This window comes from Prinia subflava, chromosome 3 (assembly GCF_021018805.1).
Source record: "Prinia subflava isolate CZ2003 ecotype Zambia chromosome 3, Cam_Psub_1.2, whole genome shotgun sequence".
NCBI lineage: Eukaryota > Metazoa > Chordata > Aves > Passeriformes > Cisticolidae > Prinia > Prinia subflava.
In genome coordinates, this window is record NC_086249.1 from 34,279,533 (window position 1) to 34,302,855 (window position 23,323).

The window sequence follows — 23,323 nt, forward strand, 5'->3', positions numbered from 1 at the left end:
CTGATAATTGAAAATCATTTTCTCCAGCACTGCAGTGCTTTTAACTGACTCATATGCTCCTCAATCACCGGCAAAGGCGTCCATAATAAGCAGCAAAGTAGCACTGCAAATGTCTCATTCTTTCATCTTGCTTTCACCAATTTCCCCTATTACATTAATATCCATAGTCATATTTGGACACCAATCTGGCTCTGAAACAGCATCAGCATATGGGACTGAGGGACCAAGTATTTTAAATTTTTGACTAGAGGCCTCAAATTCCTTCTGTACAGCTAAGTAAACTAACCAGGGGAGAGAGGTGGCCTTTTGGATCCTGAACTGAACCCTCCAAACTTGTGCCTAGGATGGGGATGAGATCCACTGAAAAATTCAACAGACCTTGTAATGAATGAGTCAAGTGAACAAAATTATGCCATCATTCCACAGGCTATGTCAGCTCTAAGAGGGGGTGTGTGTGGAAACATAGCCCTGTGCCTCTACAGTCTTTTGTCTAGGCAAATCTATCACATTTTATTGAAAAAAATAATCCCTGCGAAGTGGCCCTTTGGACTCCTATTTCTGTGTAGAATTCGTGTAAATTGGATGCAAATTTTTTAAAATTTAGCCCGTTTTTCTGCTGGATACCAGAAGATATTTTTATAAATTCCAACAGTAGAACAGGAGCAGGTAACAGTTATATATCTATATACACATACACATTTGCAGGCTGTGAGTAGCAATGGCTGTATGTCTTATCTTGTATACGATATGCTCCATCAGCTACAAGCCGTAATCACAACACCAGACTTTCATTCATATCTTCTAAGCAGCTCCTGGCGCTCAGCCGCCTCGGCAGAAGCACAGAAGGCTGGGTGGGATGGTGAGAGGTAGATTACTTCAACTGCACAAAAGTAACTGCGGGGTGGGAGGAAACCTCGTAATTAGAACACGGGACGGAAATTAAGGTCTCTACCAACTCTGTCACAAAGGAGTTCGTGATCCTCGCGGAAAGCTTTCCGACCGCCCTCTCTCCACCTGCACAGCCGGGGCGGCGGGGCACAGGGACACTTGCACGGCGAGCGCCCGTGAGCACCCGGAGGTTTTCTCCGATGGCGGCGGGACCTTTGCCGGCCCGGAGGACCAGCTGCCCAGGCCGCGCCACCCAGGCCCTCCCCGCTGGCCCCAGCCGGTAACGTAGCGGCGGTCAGGGAGGGGGGCACCGCGGCAACCTTGGGGAATTCACGGCGGGAACCCATGGCGGGGGGCGAGCCGTGTCCCTCGGCGTGCCCACCACCCGCTGCCGAGGCCGGGCCGGGCGTTTCCCCCGCGGGGTTTCGCGGCGCCCCGGCACCGGGTGCCCCCGGCCGTGTCCGGCGGGAGGGGCGAGGCGCGGCCCGGCGGGTCCCCGCGGGGATGCGGGCGGCGGGCGAGGTGAAGGGGCCCTTGCGGCAGCTGCTCCCGCCCGCCGCGGCGGCGGGCTGCAGGTGCGAGGCCGCGGGAGCGCGGTGGCCGCGGGCGGGCCCCGGCGATGGCGGCCGGGGAGCGCCGGGCCGCGGCCGCCGCGCTCCCGCCCCGGCGCCGCCCATCGCCGGGGCCGGGCCGGCGCCGCGGCCCCGTGTTGACACACGCGCCGGCCCTGCCCCCGGCGCCTCCCCGAGGTCGCCCGGTGGAGGTCGCCCGGGCGGCGGAGGCCGCGGCGCGGCGGCGCTTCCCGGCGAGGGAGGAGAGAGCCCCGGCCCTCTGCCCCGAGGGGCCGGCCGGGTCGCCCCGCGCCGCGGCAGGCCCCGTCCCTCCGGAAAGTTTTCCCCGAGCTGTTCGCTGCCGACCCCGGCCGGAGCCGCGGGCCGAGGCGGCGGGGGCGACCGTGCCCCTCGGGCAGCGCCGGGCTGGCCCGCCCGCCGCGCCGCGCCCCGCCCGCGGCCGTGCCGGAGCTGCGGCCGCCCCGGGGGACACGCGAACCGCGCCACCGGGAGCCTGACAAGGGATTTAAAACTTGTTTCAGGTACTCTGCCTACCCTGCCGTTCCTCTGCTTCTAACTTTTGGGGTTGTTTCTGCGGATGTTTTGTTTTTAATCATTCTGTGAGGAAAGCGTAGATTTATTCCCTCCGCTTTGTGTGAGAGGACGGGCTTCAGAATTTGGCTTGCTCTGTTTAACCGAACCGTAATAAGTGTTGGTTTCACCATTCTCGGATCTGGCTGTGGCTTCTAAGTCGTAATTTCTCCTAAAAATTAATTTTCAATCGCCTGTGTGTTTGGGGTGTAATTCTGCAGGCATGTCTGAGTAGCGCCGGGCAGGGTTGTATTTGTGGAGCGGTGACGCTATTTTAGAATGCCCCCGGGGAGGAAACTCCGCCGGGCTGGGCTTGTGCAGCACCTTCTGCAGCCGGGGCTGGCCCGGGCTCACTCCCGTGCCGGGCTCCGGTCTGGCAGGGCCAAATAGCCCTTAAGCGGTGGTGTTGCCGAAAAATGGGTTGAGTAAATCCATCCCACTGAACGGCAGACCACATTTCTTGAACAACAGATGTATTGAAATGTCGTGTTTACTGTGTCTTGTCCTCCTGATCTGTGTTTGCAAAGCGGAGACATCACTCATAATTGCGGCTCTTAGGGTTATGCAATTAACAACATACTTAAGATAGCAGTAGCACAGTCTTTTGATCTGGAAGGAAAATAAACCATTCAAGTATGTCTGGGGTTTCAAACTGGCAGGGTACTTCCTCTTCCACTGTCTCCTTACCATGTAGCATTTGCCTATATGGCAGGCCAGTGAGCTGACAGTAAGACTTCTCCAAGGATTATATTAGATATATCTTAGTGAACTGAATTTTCTAACTGGCAATGCTCCAGGGTGATACTATACTTCAGCAGAGTGTGATCTGTCATGAATGAATCTGAACTCAAGCATGCTGGCATTTTAAACAGAATTTGTTATGTCAGTGTAAAACACATTTGCAACTATTTTAGGGAATTAGGGGAAAATTTTTCTGCTTTCTCTCTCCCTGCTCCCCCTTCTTTCTTTATTAATTAGACCACTTACTCTTGAAAATTCAAAAACTTTCTTTTTGTTTTTTCCTAATGGATGTAGTTGAACCAATTTGAAGTTCTTCATCTCTCTACAAATCTTACATGGTTATTACACCTTTATTACTACACCAGACTTCTGGGCAGCAGTCAACCAGTGGAGCTGCAATTACCATTACCATTTGCAATCCTTTTAAAAAGACAGTTATTATTTATGAGATCCTGATAGACAGAACTCCACTAGCAGTATTTTTACACATCTGGAAATCAAGACACGCATTAAAAATACTGTCTTAAAATGTGAATGCAGACAAGTGGAGTGTATTGAAGGTATGCAATTTAAAAACAAACCCCATATTCTCAACCTGACAGAGCATGAAGGGATTATCCAGACTTGACTCATCTGTGCAGATTGTGCATTTCATGCTGACTGCTGGGCTGAGCAACACCCTGCTGCAGTGATTTCACTGCCTGCTTCTCTGGCTTGTGCCAGCCTTTAAAAACATTGTTGGTGTTCCAGAGCTGTTGGTACTTTTGAAGAAAACTAGGCTTGCAGCTGGTGAGATTTGAAAAGGTTGGAGATGCAGTTAGATATTTGATGAAACCTATTGACTATATGTTTACTGTTCAGTTTTACATAGGCAAGTCAAAAACTTTACAAAATTTCATCTTGTGAGGTCATATACATGTGCATTCAGTTGAAAGTACTCTTTAAGCAAGCTGGAGAAAAAGCAGTTCAAAGTCAGTGTGAAGTAAAATGAGGAATTTGTTTGGCTCAGGTCGGTTTTTGTTGTCCTCAGAAATGGCTTACAGCTAAGCAACTCTATTTGGTAGAAAAGAGATGTCTGATTTAGTTTGACTTCTTTCATTGAGGAGTCATAAAATCTTGGTATTTTCTGCATCATCTCCCTAACTTCTACCTTAAACCAGTTATTAAAAAAAACCCTGCCCTTGAGAACTGAAGAGTCTGGGGTTTTTTCCCCCCTAGTTGTCCTTTATTTTTTAATTAAAACAGATCATAACCTGGATTTTGCTAGCCTCAGCTCCAATGATCAATCTCTTCATAATCTGCATTTTAAATAATTATTAAAAATTGAAATGCTTCAGAGGAGGGACAGTAATAAAAAAGGGAGAGAGAGGTTTATAGTAACTAGGAGGAAGGGTAGAAAGTGTGTGATGTAAAACTTCTGCTTTTCCTCTTCTGTAAATATTATTCTGCTGCTTTGCTGTTCTCTGAAGCAATGTTCCACATGTAACTAGGTAGTTATAGATAAGAGTTTTCCTAAGTTATTCAAGAGATATTTCCTCATTCAGTCATTTCCAGAGTGTTTGTTGCCATGGGAGCTGGCCAGTGGCCTTACTGATGATTGAGGTGATTACACTTTGTTTTTTGACTTGGGGTACTGAAAACTGTGCTTGAGCTACTGTAAGAAACAGATGTTGTACAAAGACTGCAGTGAGTTGTTTGTATGAAGAGACTGAAGTGTTTCTGTCCTTGGACTGAAGTTATAGAGTTATAGATGTTTTATGTCTCTTATCATGTATAGTTGTGTGTAAAATGTCTCATGTCTCCAAGCTTGCTAAATATTTACAATAAATGTACTACTTCCACCATATGTTTGAATCAAGAAACCCATTAATTGAACAAGCCCATATTTTTATGCTTGAAAGAATTCATATTTCATTTTAATTGCTAAATTATATGTTAAAAGTAGACTATAAAAAAAGCAGAGGTGAGATGGTGTAATAAGAATCAGACTCATTTTTCTTACTTCCTGGCCTCAAACTGTAGTTATTTTCAGTTAGAAAATAGATAGAAAATCAATTGTAATCTGTTCATAATTGTATTCCTGGTAGACTTATGAGGCATTTCACTCCCTCTTCCCTCTCCTCTCCCCCACTCTTTTTTCTTCCTTTTTTTTTTAAATTTTTTTTCTCACTGTCTGTATTTTTTCCTCTGTATGTCTTGTGGAATAGGCAGATCTCCAGAGCTAGAGGAGATTTTTCATTGAAAAGCTCTTCATCTTTAAATGTTTTTGTGTAACAGCTTGAGGCTCTGTCAAAACGCATGTTCCTTACCAAGTTGTTTAGTGGTGAGTAGAAATTGATGGAGATTTTTCATAACCTTGGGGCTTTCTGCTTAGGTGAACCAGGCATTTCTCTTTTACCTATCAGGATTGATTACTTCATGTTAGATCACGTCTTATGTAAAAACCTTAGCTTACCCTACCAAAAATCCAAATTGCATTTTGCTTAGCACAAAGTGCTGGGCTTGACATTTGGCTCTGACTTTCACATTCTGCTAGGATGTTCTACTACCCATTAAGGAATTATTTTAGCGCTTTGGTAAACTCAGGCTCCATTCATTCTTGAGTCATAGCTGCAGAATGAGAATGCTTTGAGAGCACACCTCAATTTTAAGGCTTGCACCTCTGCTCTCCTGGCTCAAAAGGTCCAGATGAGACATTTTCAAAGTTTCCCCTGGGGAGTAACATAGGTCATCTTCTGCAACTCTGAGATTCATCATTCTTCCGGGCTTTCGTCACAGCGTGCACCAGACTACCTCTCCTGATGGCTTGACCATTTTAAGGTTATAAAAGCCAAGCTTGATTTATGATACCAGTGTAACACTTTAAAATTTGACATACGTCATCCTCTTCCCTGGGAGAGTGGGTGTCTATTTATATATTTATACGTACATGTGCGTGTACGGGTAGATGGATACAGAGTAGAATGCTAGACCATCCCAGGTGCTGCTGTCCTTTAAATGTGGAAGCCTTCTATGTGCTGATAAATGTAGCTCCCAATACCTCTGTTTTAGACTAAAGTGATTTGATTCTAAATTTTTTCAGGATAAAGATGTTCTTTTGCATAAAATTTCTGCAGTATTATACAAAGTATTTAAAATGTATTCTTTCTTAAAATTACAGTTTTCTTCAGGGTGGATAATGAGGAAACTAAAGCTTTATTCAGGAGGAGGGATTTTACTTCATGAGAAGTTGGTATTTTGAGAAAAGAGTGGGTAGAGAGGAGGGAGGGGCAAGACATTCAGTGGTTGGGAGTGCAGAAAAGTTTAATGGATGTTATTAATCCTCCCAATGGAAGAAATAGAGTAATTTCTTTTGGTATGAAAGGAATGTCTTGGGAGGTGGTTGAAAGTTGCAGAGGAGTGCCGAAGACTGGAGAATCAGTGAAGCTGGAGGTGTTCAGTAAATGTGACACAGGTTATTGCAAGTACCTGAAAAGCATTTTGCTTGCTGTGAGAAGGTAAAACTCAGAATCTGGAGAGGATCTTAAGGAGTAAAATCCTTGAGCCCTTTACTGCTTGACAGAAACTCACATGGTAATTTCTAAATGACCATTTGTGTGAGCCTTGCTCCCCTATGAGCTGTAAAAAGTAATGTGCTAAGTTGTGAAATCAATGAATCAGTCCCATGAAGCTTTGAAGTTTTGTGAAGAACTGAAAATTTCAGTGTTACTGTGACTTAGACCTTAGGATTAATGAAATTTGGTGGTTTGGCAGAGATTGTCTGGAAAGAGGACAGACTTCCTTTAGCAGAAGCTACTTTCCTAGTCTACTTTTGTTCTTTAAACTGTTCACATAAGTAGCTGGTATCTCATTCTTCATCTCTCTGCTCTCATAATTACCATTATAGTTGGTGCCTTGACTCTCAACAGGTCTCTCCAATCCTTTGTCATCTGTAAAGCTAATATTTGAATTGCTGAGTTATCTGATCTTTCCAGATTCAATGCATGGCCTCATTCTTGATGAGAGACATTTTTCTTATAAGAAGTGCCATAAACACTTTCATGGAGATCTCAACTTCATCTTAGTGGAGAGCCTTAGAGCCCCATAGCTTGCAGCAATATCCCCTAAGGCTTTTCAAGCTTAAAACATTCAACTAATTTGGAAACCTCAGATGATTTTTCCTTCAGCAATAATTCCAATACATGCTATTTGAAATGCCAGATACACCTCTGGAAATTGTTTTGGCTAGGGGAGGACTGTGATGTCCAAGTGTCCAGGGCTGTTCACCTGAGTTCACAAGTCCCTTTAGCAGCTACTTCTGGGGTTTGTACTGCCATTTTTGCTGGGCTGCCAACTAGGCTTTTGCTATCCTTGCTGAGCTGTGAATTGGACTCATGAGAGTTTCTGGAACTGTCACTGTTGGGATTACAGTCTGGATTTCTTGAAGTTGTTGCGTTCTGGTGTAAGATGAAAATCAGAGGTTTCTGCTTCAGCTGCTGTTTCCCCACCCACTTGTTCACTTGTCTTTTCATAGCTTTTTACTGTCGCTGTTCTGTGGAAGAAAATAACATCTGGTATCATGCGTACAATGATGGGACTTTCATCTGGTTCCAACAAAAGGCTGTGTGGCTGAATGTGTTTAGGTAGTGCCCACTTCCTGGAGCTTGACCTTGCTGCCAGGATTCATTCAAAGTCATGACTTCTGTGTGAACTCTTTGCCATCTTCTCTGAATTGAGCATTGCTTATAAGTGAAACTTGGTAGATCACCCTTGCCTGATAATTTAGGAGAAGTTAAACTACAGATCTCACGGAGATTTAGTGTGCATTTGCATTGGGAAATTATGCAGCCGGCTTTTATCAGGAGTGATAATCATTGTTCTTTGATAAGTTTTAATGGTGGTGGTACAGTGCGTGGTCTCTCCCTAACATTTTGTTCAGTATTTAGTGACAGTCTGCCATCTGATTTGTTCATAAAACTGGCTGCTCCAAAGTTTTATAAGGCTGTGGCAGGACTCTATGATTCACATGGAATGCCTTGATAAATTTTGGACATGAGTATGTTACAAATCAGTTTCCTTTTGATATATACATATGTTGCAGGAGAGACCTCAGATAGGTAAACTCATTAGTGTGAAATAAGCATCATAATCTTAAGGTTGAATTTACCTCCTTTTGGCACTAGTGAGATTGTATTTGGAGCACTGAGTTCAGTTTTGGTCTCTATAGGACAGGAGAAGGCACTGCCTTACAGGGAGCAGTCTGGTGGATGGCTACCAGGTTGGTGAGAGGACTGGAGTACATTGTGTAACAGGAGAGACAGTGGGAGAGCTGAGTCTGTTCGGCCTGATTTAAGAAAAGACAAAGGAGGATCTTACAGCTGTCTTCAGCTCTGTAATTTGTCTGGAGAAGACAAAGTACTCTGTTAGGAGGCATGTAGCAAAAGGACAAGAGGCAGCAGTTGGCAGGGTGTAGTGAGAAATTCTGGCTGAAGATGAAGAAAAATGTCACCATGAGAATACTTACACACTGGGACAGGTGTTTGGGGAAGTTGTGGAGTCTCTAGCCGTGGAAATGCTCAAAAATGGACTTGAAAAAGACACAGAGCAACCTACTGTAGCTGACCCTGTAGTAAGTATGGGGTTGTTGGACTGGTTGACCTCCAGAGATTCATTTTAAACTAAATTATGTAATACCAAATGTTAATAGCATCACCAGTTCTGAATGAAGTATTCCCATTTGCATGTCTTCATCAGGTCTAACTTCATGACAAGGACTCTGAAGAGCAAAGTATGAGCACTGGGGGCTCAAAAGGGCTCAAAATGTTAGCCTTATTAAAGAAATGTGTGCATGAATTCACAGGTCTAAAATCTAGCTGGCTTTTCAACTAAATACAAGAAAATTTGGTCAGCAAAATTAATTACTACTTTAAAAGCTGCAGACTTCTGAGCTCAGAATGACTATGAGACTGCAAATAGCTGGAAGAATTATGTGAATTGCTAACATGGTTTGTCTCTTTCTGATGTATCAGGTTATTAAACATGAGCAAGCTGTTTTATTAATGTGCAAAGTACTAGGATTTCAAAGCCTGTTTGTAGCTCAGTGTGGAGACTTTCTGATGGTCTTTCCTGACTTCAGGAATACAGTAAATCTGAAGAAAAGCTATACTTTAATGACAAGTAGTAAGATAGACCTCTGTGCAGCTATTTTCTTTCATTCCAAGAATCCAAGTTCATTTGGAACTTTGATTTGCAGCTACAGTAACCCACTTTGTGTAAGATCTGGCTATTGTTGCCAATTGTTGTATGTATTAAAAGCTTCCTCAGAAAGTAAGAAACAGTTACCTACTAAATGTGTCTTGACAAACCACATGATCATCTCTCTCTTCCCTGATTCTTAGCTTACTTTTAAATCTGGGTTAAAAATTGAACTTTAACACATTCTCTGACTCTTTCATCCCAGTAGAGAGTAAATGGTAAGGCTGAAAGTCGTGCAGAAAATCCGCTGCTGGCAGCTCTCTCACAGAAGGCTCTAGGCCAAAAAGACAACTGCAGCCGTGTGGTACAGGCACAGGAATTGTGTCTCAAATAAGCATAACACTGTGAAGCCATTTAGGGCGACAGAGAGTCCAACCAACACCTTGAACTGTGTCCAGGAACCCTGGAGATTATGGGGCTCTATTGCCAGCAACATGGCCTGAAACACAACCTGGCCATGTCTCTAGAAAGTTTGAGAAGCCTATTTTCCTCTGACAAACCTTTCAAACTCTTAACAATAGTCTCTGGCACAGATAAAAGATATTAAGTTGACTAGCTAAGTGTATTTAAATGAAGAGAATACTTTTTTTTTCACATAACCGTGTTAGTTTTGTTAGAGGATTTTCTTCTGACAGAACACATTTGAATAAAAGTACTTTGCTAAGCATGATGGTATACACTTTGTACAGTTGTAGGCATTGTCTGGCCGCCCAGTATTGTCACAGGGAAAGTTAATTAGTTCAAATTTTCATGCTCAGAAAGAATCCAGACAACATGACCTCTTCTGGAAGTGGGAGGAGATCAAATCTAACATGCATGTATTGGGGGAAATTTTTTTTCCCCTAGAATGCTTTGTATCTCAGTGTCTGCTTCAATTCATAAATAGTAAAATTAAGAAATAAATTAAACAGTTACAACCTTAAAGTAAGCACCGTTCCCCCATTTGTTGCAGAAATGGACAGTGCATTTCACACTTGAAGTTTATGAGATGGTGTTGATGACAGCAGTTGCCCAACAGCAACTAGTGTCTAGAAGGGGGTTTCAGTGCTTTCTGGCCTGTAAACCTCTGAATACTTCCCAGTAGAGCTTTGGGTCTTCCCAAAACTCCCCAGGAATTTCTGGCCATGTGACTTACTGCCCTCAGAAACAAGACTTCTGTGACTGTCCATCTGTGTGCATACCCTGGTGTGCCTGTGTGGTTACACTGGTTTGTATGTTTGTGCTGTGGTTTAACCACATTTGAGTTGTAGCATCTGCCTGAAGAGGGGGAAATCCTTGAGCCTGCTGTACATCGTTGTGCTGGAGGCAGCCAGCAGTAGCCTGGTTGTGTTAGGAGGGGTGGTGTAGCAGGGCAAGGGAGGTGATCCCTCCCCTCTGCTTGGCACTGGTGAGATAAATCTGAGCCCTCCAGTAGAAGAGAGACAGGGAGTTACTGGAGTGAGTCTAATCAAAGGCCAGACAGATGATGAAGGGACTGGAGCATCTCCTCAAGGAGGGAAGGCTGAGAGAGCGGGGACTGTTCTGCCTGGAGAAGAGAAGGCTTGTGGGTTTCTTATCAATGCACATAAATACCTGAAGGGTGTGTGCAAAGCAGGCAGAGGCAGCATCCATTCAGTGGTGCCCATGGACAGGACCAGAAGCAGTGGGCACTGACTATTCCTTCTGAACATTAGGAAATGCACTTTTACTGTGAAGATGATCAGGCACTGGCAGCTACCCAAGCAGGTTGGGAAGTGTCCATTCTTGGAGATGTTCAGATGCTGTCTGGATAGGGCCCAGCAGCTGGTTCTTTGTGGCCCTGCTGGAGCTGGAGAATTGGACCTGATGTCCTGCAGAGGTCTGTTCCAGCTTCAGCGATTCTGTGATGCTGTGAAAGGAGCACAGCTTAGGAATCCATGCCTGCAATGAATATCTGTAAGTTACAGGACTGAGGCAATGACTTTTTCATCATCCTTTAGGCAAACAAAGCAGAGTTGGTTTTTTGTCACATGATCAAAAATATTTACTTTTAAAATTAAAATCTGCTTCAGAAAATGTGTTTTGTTTCAGGTGCTACGTCTCAGTGTGATAATGAGGGGTGACTCCAGTGTTTTTTGGTGACACAGGATGCTGCTTTATGCTTTCTGTGTAGTTGACTGGTGTGGCTCAAACCCATTGGGCTCCTAATGCAGGCAGAGTGTGCAGCTGCGGGCGGGTGCCTTGTCATGTTGTGATGAACAGCTCATGGTCATTGCCTTTGTCTACCAACAGAAAAGCAAAGACTGGATCTGTTCTAGCCATGGTTGGCAAAAAAATAATCAGTATTTATGATAAAACTTTGGTTTTTCCGCTTCTTTTCAAAATCTCAGAGGACATCCTGATAAATGTTGCACTGGTTTGCTCCAGTCTTGTATTCAGTCAAGGTACTGATGATTTAATGGGATTATACCAGAAACAGTAGACATTCTGACCTTTTTTTAAGATGACACCCTGCTGGAAAATGCATCTCTGCTTTTTTTAATTTTAAGGATAATTAGAGAGAGATGAGTCGTTTTTTAAAGAGTGAAAGGATTCTTCACCACTTTGTTTTAATGCATTTGAAAGTGCATATTTTTCTACTGAGCGTTTGAAAATACAGTTGAACCTTATTTTAAAATATGGTGGTTTTGAAAGGTTAGTTATTCTCTAGGCAAAATATTACTCACCTTTATCATAATATCAGTTCTTTTTCTAAATTCTAGGCACTCTTTACAAGTTATTTAATTCACTCCTTTGTATGGCTATAGAGTGGTGGTTTTTTGTCTGGTTTTGTCTGTGAGTAGATCTAGTCTAGAGCACCACTTACCACTCCTCAAAATTAGGTGAACTTCTTTCAAGTGTTCTACTTAAGATAGTCAATCTCTTCATATAACTTGCAAAAAAATTTTTTTTGTATATTGCCACCTTGTAATTTTAAAGATAAGCATCTCCCTGGCAGCTCCCAAGTCCAACAATAAACGTAGGTTTTCTACTCTTTTGGGGGGCTAAGTTTTGTCTGTAGCCTATAACTTTAATTTCTATTTCATAAATGCAGTGGTATGTGGTTGATTTAACTTGTGCAGTGTGTTCTTGCAAAGGCATCATTTATTACAAGAGGCTAAGCACAAAGTTCTAAAATAAAAGGTAATTAAACACATTAATGGGAAAAAATGGTCTTTTTAATTGCTGCAATAATACCATTGGAGTTACAGAATGACCACTTTGCATGTATGCATAAAATAATTTCTTTTTAAGTAAGGCTTTGTTTTCAGTTTGTTTGAAACAACAAGATTTGGCTGGAACTAGCAGCTTTTGGGGTTTTTTTTTAGGGGTTTTTTTTCTGCCTTATAATAGTGCTTCCCTAATACCAGCCTCTGCTGTCTGAATTTCCCAGCTGCTCCAGCTCTCCCCCCTATTGAACCAGAGGGGGTGGGGAGGATAAAGGGGATGCTCTCCTTCCCACTCATTGCCCAAACCAAGAGCACCCTGGTCTGTGTCTCTCTGCAGCATCCCATCCCCTTCCAGTGTGCCATCCTGAAATCTCCATCCACTGTGGAGTCTCCAAGCCCTTCACCTCCAGGCAATTCAGGATTTTGTGCTGGCCTGCTGTTCAATCAAGTGGCACTAAGGACCTAACAAGCACTGTACAGAATGTCCCATACCTAGCAGCCACAAATACAGGTTTTTATAGCTTACTCATCTTGCAAGACCAGAAATTTGAAGGAGCTGTTACATTTGCTGTGTCTGGATTTAATTTACTACCTCTTTGTATTTTGTGTATTGCAGTAGGAAGCTGTTGAACGTATTATTGGATTTGGAGGTTTTAGCACAAGAAATAGAACTTGCTTTGTCATTTTGTGCTGTGTACCTTGTGCTTTGTACTTTCTGGTGATGCTCTTACAGCCTTTCACAGACATTGATGGCAGAGCCCCACTTTGTCATAATAAGGTATCTTTGGTGAGCTCATCATTCCTACAAGGAAGCCTCATGTACTTGATAAACCTTAATATGAATGCTTTTGTGTCATCACAAGCATGATTTAATAGGATGATCTGACACCTTGTAAACCTTAGCAACCTTCAACTTCTTTTAGGGAAGAGCTGAGAAGATGCTTCCAGAAGAGGCAGCTGGTTTAAGTAACTGATGTTGTGCACAAGACAGAATCAGAAAATGTCTTCTTAATTCACACAGCTATAGCCTGATAGAATATTTTCTGTAAATTGAACAATATAATGTAAATTTTGGTCATAGTGCTGCAGCATGGTGTTTGCATGAACTTTAATCTGCAACTAAAGTTTATCCCTGGTTCCCTGAAGAGATGCACTTGGTATGTGGAGAGTTGGGAGGTACACTGAACAGGGCAGTATTCTTACTGTTACTGTGGAAGATGTAGAGGGAGCAGGTTTTGCAAGTGAACTTCTTACAGCATTAGTTTTAAGGCAGTTTTGTAAGCCAGGTAATAAACTCGCACTAGTTGTGCTTGTAGAGCCCTAAGTACAGCACTTCTCTGACACAGACTTCTCTGTTGTAGATGTATATAAAAGGTATCATATGTGTCTCTGCAAAGCAAGCATCTCTGTATTGCAAAAGAAATGCCTGGCTCTAATCAGGGAGATAACAAATGACTAGCCAAGTGATCCTGCTTGCATTTAAGTGCAGTTCTTGGACATAGGTGAAGTGGACTGGCTTCCAGTTTTGCCTACAGAAGTTTTAATATGCTTAACGTTATCCAATACCGGCAACTGAGGTAGTCTAAATACCACAGCAGGGACTGATTAGCTTTTTCAGATCACTGCTTTTATTCGCTGTTTGCAAAGAGGCTTAATCCAGTGCTGGGGATCAGGCGTCCCACTGAGCTCGTGGGTAGCTTTCTCTCAGTCCTTGTGTTCACAGTGGCAGAAATTAGTGTGGAGTCTCCTCCTGCCTCCAACTTAAAAGCTCCAAAATTGTGGTGTTAGTAGTTGTTTTTTAGGAGTGTTTAATGGATAGTGCAGAGAAACTATAGTTGGAGTTTCTTCTTTGAAGTTTAATATCTGAACACCTGATAAGTGCATCAGTTTAATAGCATGACAGTATGTAATTTCATTTACTATGTTGAATTGCATTAATATCCATATAAAGCTTGGAAAGTTACTCAAAACAGTTCTAACAAACCCATTCTCATTCTTTTCTTCTGTTAAATCACAGTAGATATTTCCCAGCAGTTCGCCTGTCCTCGTAAGCAGAAGAGGACAGCTGCCTCTGTGGTTCTCATTATTGCTTTTACTCATGTAATGATGCTGAAGTTCAGTAAATACGCTTTTCTAGTAGTCATTCAGATGAACATTTGCAAATGTCGAATCTCTTCCGCCTGTGTCTTGACCTGTCTTCAGTTGAAGTTATCAGCAGTGGCAAATTCTTATTTGAAAATCCACAGTGCACCACCTTTTTTTATTGAGCACCAAACCTTGCCATGATTATGTTGCTAAACGTCTATGTTGGCCAATGGAAATGTTGGGCAGTGAGGGGAGATGCGGACTGGAGTTTGTATTTCTATGTGGAATACTTCAATTGAAGATAAAAACAACAAAGAGTTGCTTATACCCTAGCTCCAGACTTCTGTTCAAATGTTCTATCATCGAGAAGAGGTGGAAAGATCTTGGCATCTAGAACAGATCTGTGAAAAAATAAAAGAGGAAAGAAGTTCTGTTGCAAACAAATATAAGGGACTCCAGAACAAAAGAGTGGTTTGTAGTTCCTTTCTATCAAGTGCTCTAATGTTTCAACTGCTTAAAAATATCCATTATTCCATATATTAATTTTTATGTGGTTTTAGTTTAAACGCTTTCACCCCCTACACTGTAATTCCCCACAAGTACTCCTAGAGTTGTGTGTAAATGGAAGTTTGTTGCAATTGTTGACTAACGTAGAAAAGTGTCAGAAAATTCAGAAAGCAGTTTCTGAATACATTTCAGTGTTTAGTGTGGGCTCCTTTCATACCTCCTTGTGCTTTATACCCCTATGATTAATTTTGCTAACAAGAAAAGGGGACTACAATAGCTCCTGATAGATTTATTTTTCTTTAATATTTTTCCTGACAAAGAACTTTTTGTTTCCATAATAGAAGGGGTTATATTCCTTCAAACTGATATATTTTAATAGAAACTCACAATTTTTAGTACTTAAAAATAATTCTTTTCTTTGTTTCATGAATTAGAAACAATGAGGAGAAGCTGAAGTCTGCCCAAGCCAGGTGTTTCTTGTTGGCAGCCTGCTCCCTAATGACTCTGGCTCTCATACAGCAGCTGCCTGCTAGTCTCTTTTGTATGGCCCATTGTTGCTGCACACCCCTCGTTAATACACATGCTGCCCGGGGCAGACCCTGAGAATGACATCAACTTGCTTATCTTAGAAACCTCCGAACCTGATGCAGGGTGGGGAGGTTGCCTTGCATCTGCCCAGCCAACTAATTGTGAGCTCTGCGGCCCGTGATTGGCTCCGCGGCCGCTCAGTAGTAGGTTAAGCAAAGACATCGCGGGTCCATCTGTTCGTCCATTCATTGTTCTGCTTGCTTGCCTGAAGTCTGCAGCTGAAATCGTGTTAAGGAGTTTCTTCTGGAACAGCTACGAGAAACCAATGTCTGTGTGTTTTCCAGCCAACGTAAGTATCGGGGCTTCTCTCTGCACAAGCGGGATGGTTCACCTTTGTGGTGTCGCAGCCTTACCAGTTTGCGTTTGGACAACGAGCTAGCCTGCGTGGCAGCTGAGATTTGCACACGTTGGGTGTCTCTTGGAAAAGGGGAAGGAAAAACAATTATGTGCTAAGATTGAGTATATTAAAGAGCATTGATCTCACACAGTGTGTTCTATTAAGGAAGTTTTGAAAGCATCAGTAGTGGTGCCTTGCCCAGAATTTGGAAATGGTAGGCAGTAGCCATCAACAGAATGAATTCTCTAGCCCACTGGGGGAAAAGGAGAGGTTTCAACTTTTACAGGTATTTACCCTTTTTTTGCAAATAAGCTGTTACTTAAATTGTGACTATTAAAAAAAGCTCTTAAAGAAAAACAAAATTAAACACCTTTTCCATTATACCACACCATGGGTGAAATTTACCGTGTTTGTGGAAACAGGAGGAGCTCCATTATGGGCTATCTGAAGATACTGTAGTGTAAGATTGAGCATTAGGGTGCTCTCAGATAGGAATGTGTTACAGTCAAAGGTTTTTGAAAGCCAGTTATCAGTGTGTCAGATCTAGCCCAGTTGTTTTTATAAAATTTCTAATCTGTTTGGTTTTATGTTTTGAGTTCAGATGTTAGGCTGAAGAACAAACACTGTGTACTCCACGAGCCTGTGTTCCAAGGATCCCGTAAAAAAAAAAAAAAAAGTCTAAAACAAAGACCTTCATATATCAGTTGAGAGGGAAAGAGAGCATATAAAAGGGTTAAAAAGAGGTTTGCATTTCTACCACATGCCCTATTGTGTGAACATATGCATGAGTCTATTGAAAGTTTTCAGAAGATGGGCAGGCCACCAGTTGCTGGTCTCCTGCAGTTCCAGTAGACATCTGTTGCCCCAGAGCATTAACCAATCTGTTCAATGGGACATCCCTCCTTTGTTGGATAGAATGATGCAGACAACAGCACTCGCTCAAATACAATGGTAATTAAATACATAGAAACTACAGCAGTAGGTATTTATTACATATTCATTATTTTATTTGCATTGTTGCAGTATCTTTATCATTTGGATAAGGGGTACGTTCTTTTTTTTTCTGATCAACTCTTCACTTCTGTTTGTGACAAGCAGTGAGTGTTTCAACAAAATTATTTCAGTATTTTCCATTTTGTGTTTTGAAGACTTAGAAAAAGTCTACCTGTGTGAAAACATGTTGAGCTATTTCCTTGTAGAGAGTATCTTCAGAAACTTGTTGATGGTCTTTTGAGAATAAGCATTTTCTGTTATACTCTGCCACACGACACTACTTTACTCTGTTATTTTCATCTGTGAACTAAATTTGCATTAAATTACTTCTTTTGTGCTCAACTGTAAGTGGAAAATATTCTGAATACACAGTAAAAGATTAGGTGATCTACTTGCCCACATCCCTTTGAAAAATATTTCTGTTTTGTGTGGAGGTGAACCAATGGGCTGCTTGTTGTTAATAGTTAGTGGAAAATAGTGGCAACTCCTAAGAAATGGTAAAAGATTATACTTCTACAATGAAGTGCTCATGTGGATTATTATATTTATGCTTGATAAATGTATGTACAGTACTTTAAGCCTTCAACAGTGAACACAGTGTGAGATACTGTAGTTTCAAACAGGCTACAGCTTAAAATTAGGTTTTATAGGTATATCTAAATTGGGAGTTACCCATTTTATTAACTTTTTCGTAAATACAGATTCTTTTACTGAGCTGTGGTGAGTATAACCAAAAGGTGAAGACTTTCATGACTGGAATTTCTTGAGTTATTTTTATTTGTTTATCTCTCATTTGAGTCAGAATTCACAGTAGAAGCTTTTCTTAGCTGTATTGCATTGTATCAGTCAGCATACTTTAAAACCATATGGGTGTGATAAAAGCTCCTTGTAAATAAAGGATTTCTTAGCTGATGATGCTCCTTAGATAAATGTGACCTTTTCTGGTTTTCATGAGCTTCACTGTCCTCTATGTAGGTACACTAGTTTTTATTTGGAATACAAATTCATTCAAATTGGCTGCCTGGCATGTTGCTCGTCACTAACCAAACCAAGACAAAATAATCAGCAGCATTCAACAGTGACATCTGATTTTCATGGTTCTAGTCAATGAATCTCATAAAGGACATCATGATGAGAGCTCCAAAGTGTAATGTTTCTAAGACATGCTACTGACTATGAGTACAATATACAAAGTTCCCAGGCATTGTAAAAATTTGTCTGAAAATAAAGGCAGTTTGCATGCAGGGTTTAGGCCAAATTCCAGGAATAGTGTACTGCTTATGCAAAACTATTTCAGAAATATTTAGCTTTGGATTTACTGTACAAATACAATTTTATCTACCCTTTTAAAGCAACAGTATAATGACTATATATTATCTGTAGGAGATGTTAAAGCTGCTGATTTCACTATTAAGTTCTTTAAATAGTATTCTTTAAATACTGATGCTTTCAATAGAAAAACAGTAGAGTTCTTTGTAAAACAAGCAATTATATATTGGAGCACGATGCAGATTGACAGGAGAATTAAAGCAGATAGATGTGAGGCTGATTATGTATATATTCCTAACAATGGACCAAGCTCAGGCTATGGTCATTTTTCATATGCATTTGATGTGCAAATCATCTAAAATACGTTTCATATAATGCCTTTTCTTCAGACACATTCATATGCTAGTGACTTCTTTGAATCCCACTGGAGGGTGTTATGATTGTAGTTGCAGTAATGCACTTAAACTTCAAGAAAGAGGTGATTAGAGAGTGACTTAAGTATTATTTTAACTAACACTAAAAAAAATCCTGTTTCTAATCTGTGCACTTCAAGCTTTTGGTATTTGTTGCTGTTAATATACATACTCTTCTTCCCCCTCTTCCAAAAACACCCTTCCTTCACTTTTAGTTCAATACTAAAATGACATTTCACAGTACACGGATTTAGGCAGTGACCCATTATCTCCCTGTATTCTGCAGCAGTGGTACATGAGCCAGCTCAACTTTTCAGTCCAGCTTAAAAGTATTGCCCATTAACTAGACTTCCTCGAGTCAGAGCAGATTGTGGGGTTGGTGGAACAATGATGTCGGGGCTTCCAGATTGGTTTGGCAGCTGCATTGTTCTCCGAGGGGAAACCAGACGCACTTAAGTCCCGCTCTCTTTCATGGGCTTTTGTTCATACCAAATTATTCTTTGGCTGTGCTAGTATTCATGATGGTATGTTAAAGGAGCGCATCCTAGCAACTAGAGGCTGGTTGCTAAGCAGCCTGGCTTCCAATAGGGGCTGCTTGTTTGTGATCTGTTTTAATTTTTTTGTGTGTGTGTGTATGTCAGTTCTGTGAAGGCCACAGTGTTGGTTTTTTAACTGTATCTTTTTACTGGAATATTGTGATTTGTTGCTACCTCTGTGCTATCAAGTGTATTATCTTAGTTAATAAATCACCATGTGAAAAGGTCCATTCCCTAAATTCTTGTGTTTAATCTGTGGATTGCTGGAAATCCTAAAGCTTTGCATTAAGAGAAGGCAATATTCATTAATACACTGCCTGAGAGTTACAGCCCTACTGCCATCTAGCAAGATAAGATCTAAATAAAACTTTGTTTTCTTCTCTATCAGTCTTGCTGGCATTAAGGTGTTGGACATGAAAGTACTGATGATAGATAAGATTTATTTATGTTACCTAAAAATGTTTAGGTAAAGTAAGATTTTGTGCCCCCTAACCAGAACGCTCTACCACAATGGTGATGTCTTCTTGGCACTCCTTGCTTATAGAATCTACTTTTACTGAACCACAGATTGGATTATTTGTTGGATTCTCTTTAATTTGAAGCCTGGATGAATTTCTCTGGTGCACATTCTCAAATCTTCATCACAAGAAGAGGGAACTACACTGTATTTTAAAAATACTGTGTCAATCTTAAGTGCTCACCTGTAGGGAGATGGGAGGGTTAATGTATTTGCTGACAGAAATTTTAAATTCAAGTGAAGTCCTTTGTCTCTATATCTTGCTTAATATTCTGCCTTACAAGATGGAAGTGTGAAAGAACTCTTTGTTTCATAGTCTTTCCTTAATTTAAATTCTTCTTTTTCATGGTAACCTTGCAGTACAATTGGTCCATATGGTCCATTTTTATTTATAAGAAATAATTTATGTTTTATTTTCTTTATTGAAGCAGTTAGCAAAGATTCCTGTTTAAAAGAACAAAGTAAGGAAAAGAGGTAGCAATCTGCCTTTAAATGTAGGTTGTTGAAGTAATATTTGTGATGAAATGGGTAACTAACGTCCATGTAACTACTGCTATGCAGAATTCCTCAAGAAAATCCGATATGGCAAGTATATGAAGTCCAGAAAACTGAGACTTTTTTTCTTCCGTTCTTCCTAAATGGCTCATATTTATATATCTATAGTTTTGATTTATCAAAAGACTTGCACAAATCTAGTGCAGGAGCTGAAGTCACCTTTTAATTTTGTTGCCTTGTAGGCTTGATGAATGGTTCATTGGAATTAGTGCAAAGACTTCCATTGGCTTTATTGGCCATTAGATCAATCCATGTCCCTAAATGCTGTATGTGTGGGTAATACAACACTCTGTTGAGAGCAATTAGTCTTTCTTGATTTAATTATCACTTTATAAGGGAATTCAGAAGTAGTTTGAGTGTATTCAGTTGAACTGATAGTGTCTTTCAGGGCCAATAAGTTTTTATTTAATCATATTTTCTGTTACTAATAAGCCAGAGAATCTAGCACTGCGCTAATTTCTTTCTTTTCTGTTGAATACTGTTAAGGTATTTAATTTGAAAACCTTTTCTAATGTATTTTATAGTCACTCTTTTTTTTCATTGTTACAACATAGTCTTATGCTAGAAGAAGTATCTCCTTGTTTTTAAACAATGACGACTCCTGTTTCTGCATTACAGTAGGTAAACTTGGAGTCTTTGGTTTTGTATTCTTTCATAAATTCATTCCTAGAAATGTATAAGTAAAAACATTTGATACATTCAGAAGACGGGTGGTTAGGTATTTATCCACTTAGCTATAAATATTCCTTAGGAAGAGTTTTTCCCACAAAAAACTTTCCATGTTTAAAAAAAGAAAAAAGTTTGGTTTCTCTGCTGCAAGAGAATAAGTGCAGTTCTGAGGAAGCAGCAAGAAAATAGAAAACAAATAATGCATGTAACCAGTTGCAACATTTTTGTTTTCTCTTTAGGAATACGGAACACTTTATATTCAGGAATACAAGAAAAACAGCAAAGTGGAGTCAAGTACATGCAGCAGCTTCATGGGCTTGAAGGATCACCTGGGGCATGACTTAGGCCACCTTTATGTGGGGAGCAGTGGCACACAAATAAATGCAATTGTACCTTGGTCAATGGCGGAGAAGCCAACGATGGATAAGGTTAATTCTAGGAAAGAAGACAGAGAAAAGGAGGCATCTGAAGAGACTTCTGGAAGCTCCAGCTGTGACTCCGAAGAAAGCACAAATTCTGATAATGATTCAGAGAGACTGAATAACTCTGCATCGGAGTCACATTTATTGCCTAAGACTCACCGACAGTTGTGCCGATCTCCTTGCTTAGAGCCTCATATATTAAAAAGGAATGAAATCTTGCAAGACTTTAGGATAGAAGAGGCTCAGATAGTACCTAAGGAAGTCAAAAAGCCTCCTGATGTGGTGAAAGAATATCAAACCAAACTGGAGTTTGCACTTAAGTTGGGTTACTCTGAAGAGCAGGTTCAACTTGTACTGAATAAACTTGGTACTGATGCTTTAATAAATGATATTTTGGGAGAACTTGTCAAACTTGGGAATAAAACTGAGACTGATCAGACGGTAACTAATGCTAACAGTAGTGTAATGCGTGAAGCGTCTTCCATAGAGTCTCAGAGGTCAGAGTCTCCACTGCAGGAGGATGTGACAGAGGATGGAGACAACCTGAGGCCAATAGTTATTGATGGCAGCAATGTTGCAATGAGGTATGTGACCATGAAGGTTTTGCTTTTCTATTTAAATGGAAACAGAAGGGTCTTGCCCATCAGTTCAAGCACTGATGTTTGGAGTGACTGCCTTGTACTGTATGCAGGGTCTCTTGTAAGTCTCTGTCAACCACGCAGTGTGCTGATATTGTAATCAGGCCACAGGTCTGTAGGACTTCAGTGGTGTACTACTCACTGTTAGAACAACCAGATGTCAATGCCAATCTCCCTTTGTAGGCAGATATCAAATCTCTCTTTCTCACTCCCACTTTAGTGCTTAATTTTTGATAGTCACCATTGCTACAGGCTGATAGCATTAAATGGTGTTACATACAGAAAGTTACAGCAAATGTAAGATTCCTTAAGGTTATAAAACAGTGATATAGAATTAAGCAACTTAAGGGATACTTCTTAGTTGGCTCATCTGTGGGAGCTGATCTGCTGATAACACTGGTCTTGGTTATCAGTTTTGGAGTTAGGTTTTATTGCCAGTAATTGTTGAGATTAGTGTGTGAAAGATGACTTTCACTGACATGCCCATGGATGGCACACTTACCTACAGCATTCACTGCTCCTGACCCAGTCATCTGGGTGCATAACGAGAAACTTGCCTGTGAAGGCGAGAGGTGAGTGCTTTGTTGGTGATTAAAGAGAGAAGGAGATGGCAGTGAAGACATGCTGAGAAGATTAGGTTTTTATGACAATATAAATGATTAAATGATCAATTGATTGGTAACTGTTTCAGTAAGTCATAAGGATTATCTGGTTACTAACAGCAAGGTTTAGGAGGTCAGTTTTAGTTTTCTGACAACTTGATGTGGTTTTCATTAGCTTAGGAGTAAAAGCTAATGCAAGACTTCCCTAGGCTAAAAAAAAACCCTGGCATTTCCATGGGACTTTTCTTTAGCTTCTAATCAAGTCAATTCCCTTTAAATAAAGCTTTTAAAATTTGAATTTATATATACCACTTATTTATGCCAATATGATGGGGTTTGGGTTGTTTTTTTTTTTTTTAAGTGGAGGAGTTAGTACATAAGGCAAGGTAATACCTTTTTTAATATGGTATATTCCTGTGAGTTCTTTCTGCTGCATGTGTCATTTCTTATCTCTTAGTTCAACTTGAGTTATAGAGGAGGCATGTCCAGTTGAACAAACATGATTTTGGCACTTAACCAAGAAGTTATCCAGAGACTTCTAAAATGGGTTTTTATTGTACTTCCATAAATCCAAAATGGTTGTGTGTTAGTTAGTTAGAATGGCTGGGACTTGGTAGGTGGACTTAGGTTAAACTTCTCCCACAAGCTGTACTAAACACATTGAAGAATTACCTCCAGATCTGTCATTTTTCTGTAATGTTTACTCAGCTATTAGCATAAATATTTAGGATCTGCCTTCCTATGTTCAATTTACTTTCTTGACCACCTGCATCAAATGAACCAACTGTGAATGTATGTGATGCATGCTGCAGGGCCTGAGAACAGATTAAATCTATTAATAGAATGGTTGTTCTGTATCCAAGAATCAAATTAACAGGTCTTTACTTGTTTTATACCAAAGGTAATCACAGAATCATTCCATTTGGAAGGTGCCTTTGGAGATCACTACACAGAGCCACATCATTTCAAGGCCGTGTCCAGTTGGGTTTTAAATGTCTCTAAGGAGATGGAGACTCAGTG

At 41.0% G+C, this 23,323-nt stretch overlaps 1 protein-coding gene across 3 annotated transcripts in view; it reads left to right on the forward strand.

The window, feature by feature from the left end:
- The first annotated feature begins 1,033 nt into the window (after positions 1-1,033).
- The window catches only part of ZC3H12C (zinc finger CCCH-type containing 12C), a 45,340-nt gene continuing 23,050 nt past the window's right edge, over positions 1,034-23,323 (forward strand). Inside the window, exons 1-2 of one of the 3 annotated variants that reach the window (XM_063394609.1) lie at positions 1,034-1,168; positions 20,881-21,647. In XM_063394609.1, the coding sequence (XP_063250679.1) occupies positions 20,953-21,647 (695 nt within the window). In that variant the 5' untranslated portion in view covers positions 1,034-1,168; positions 20,881-20,952. Of the gene's footprint in view, positions 1,169-1,640; positions 1,982-20,880; positions 21,648-23,323 lie in introns of those variants that run through there. The other 2 variants (XM_063394608.1, XM_063394610.1) reach the window with 2 other exon arrangements.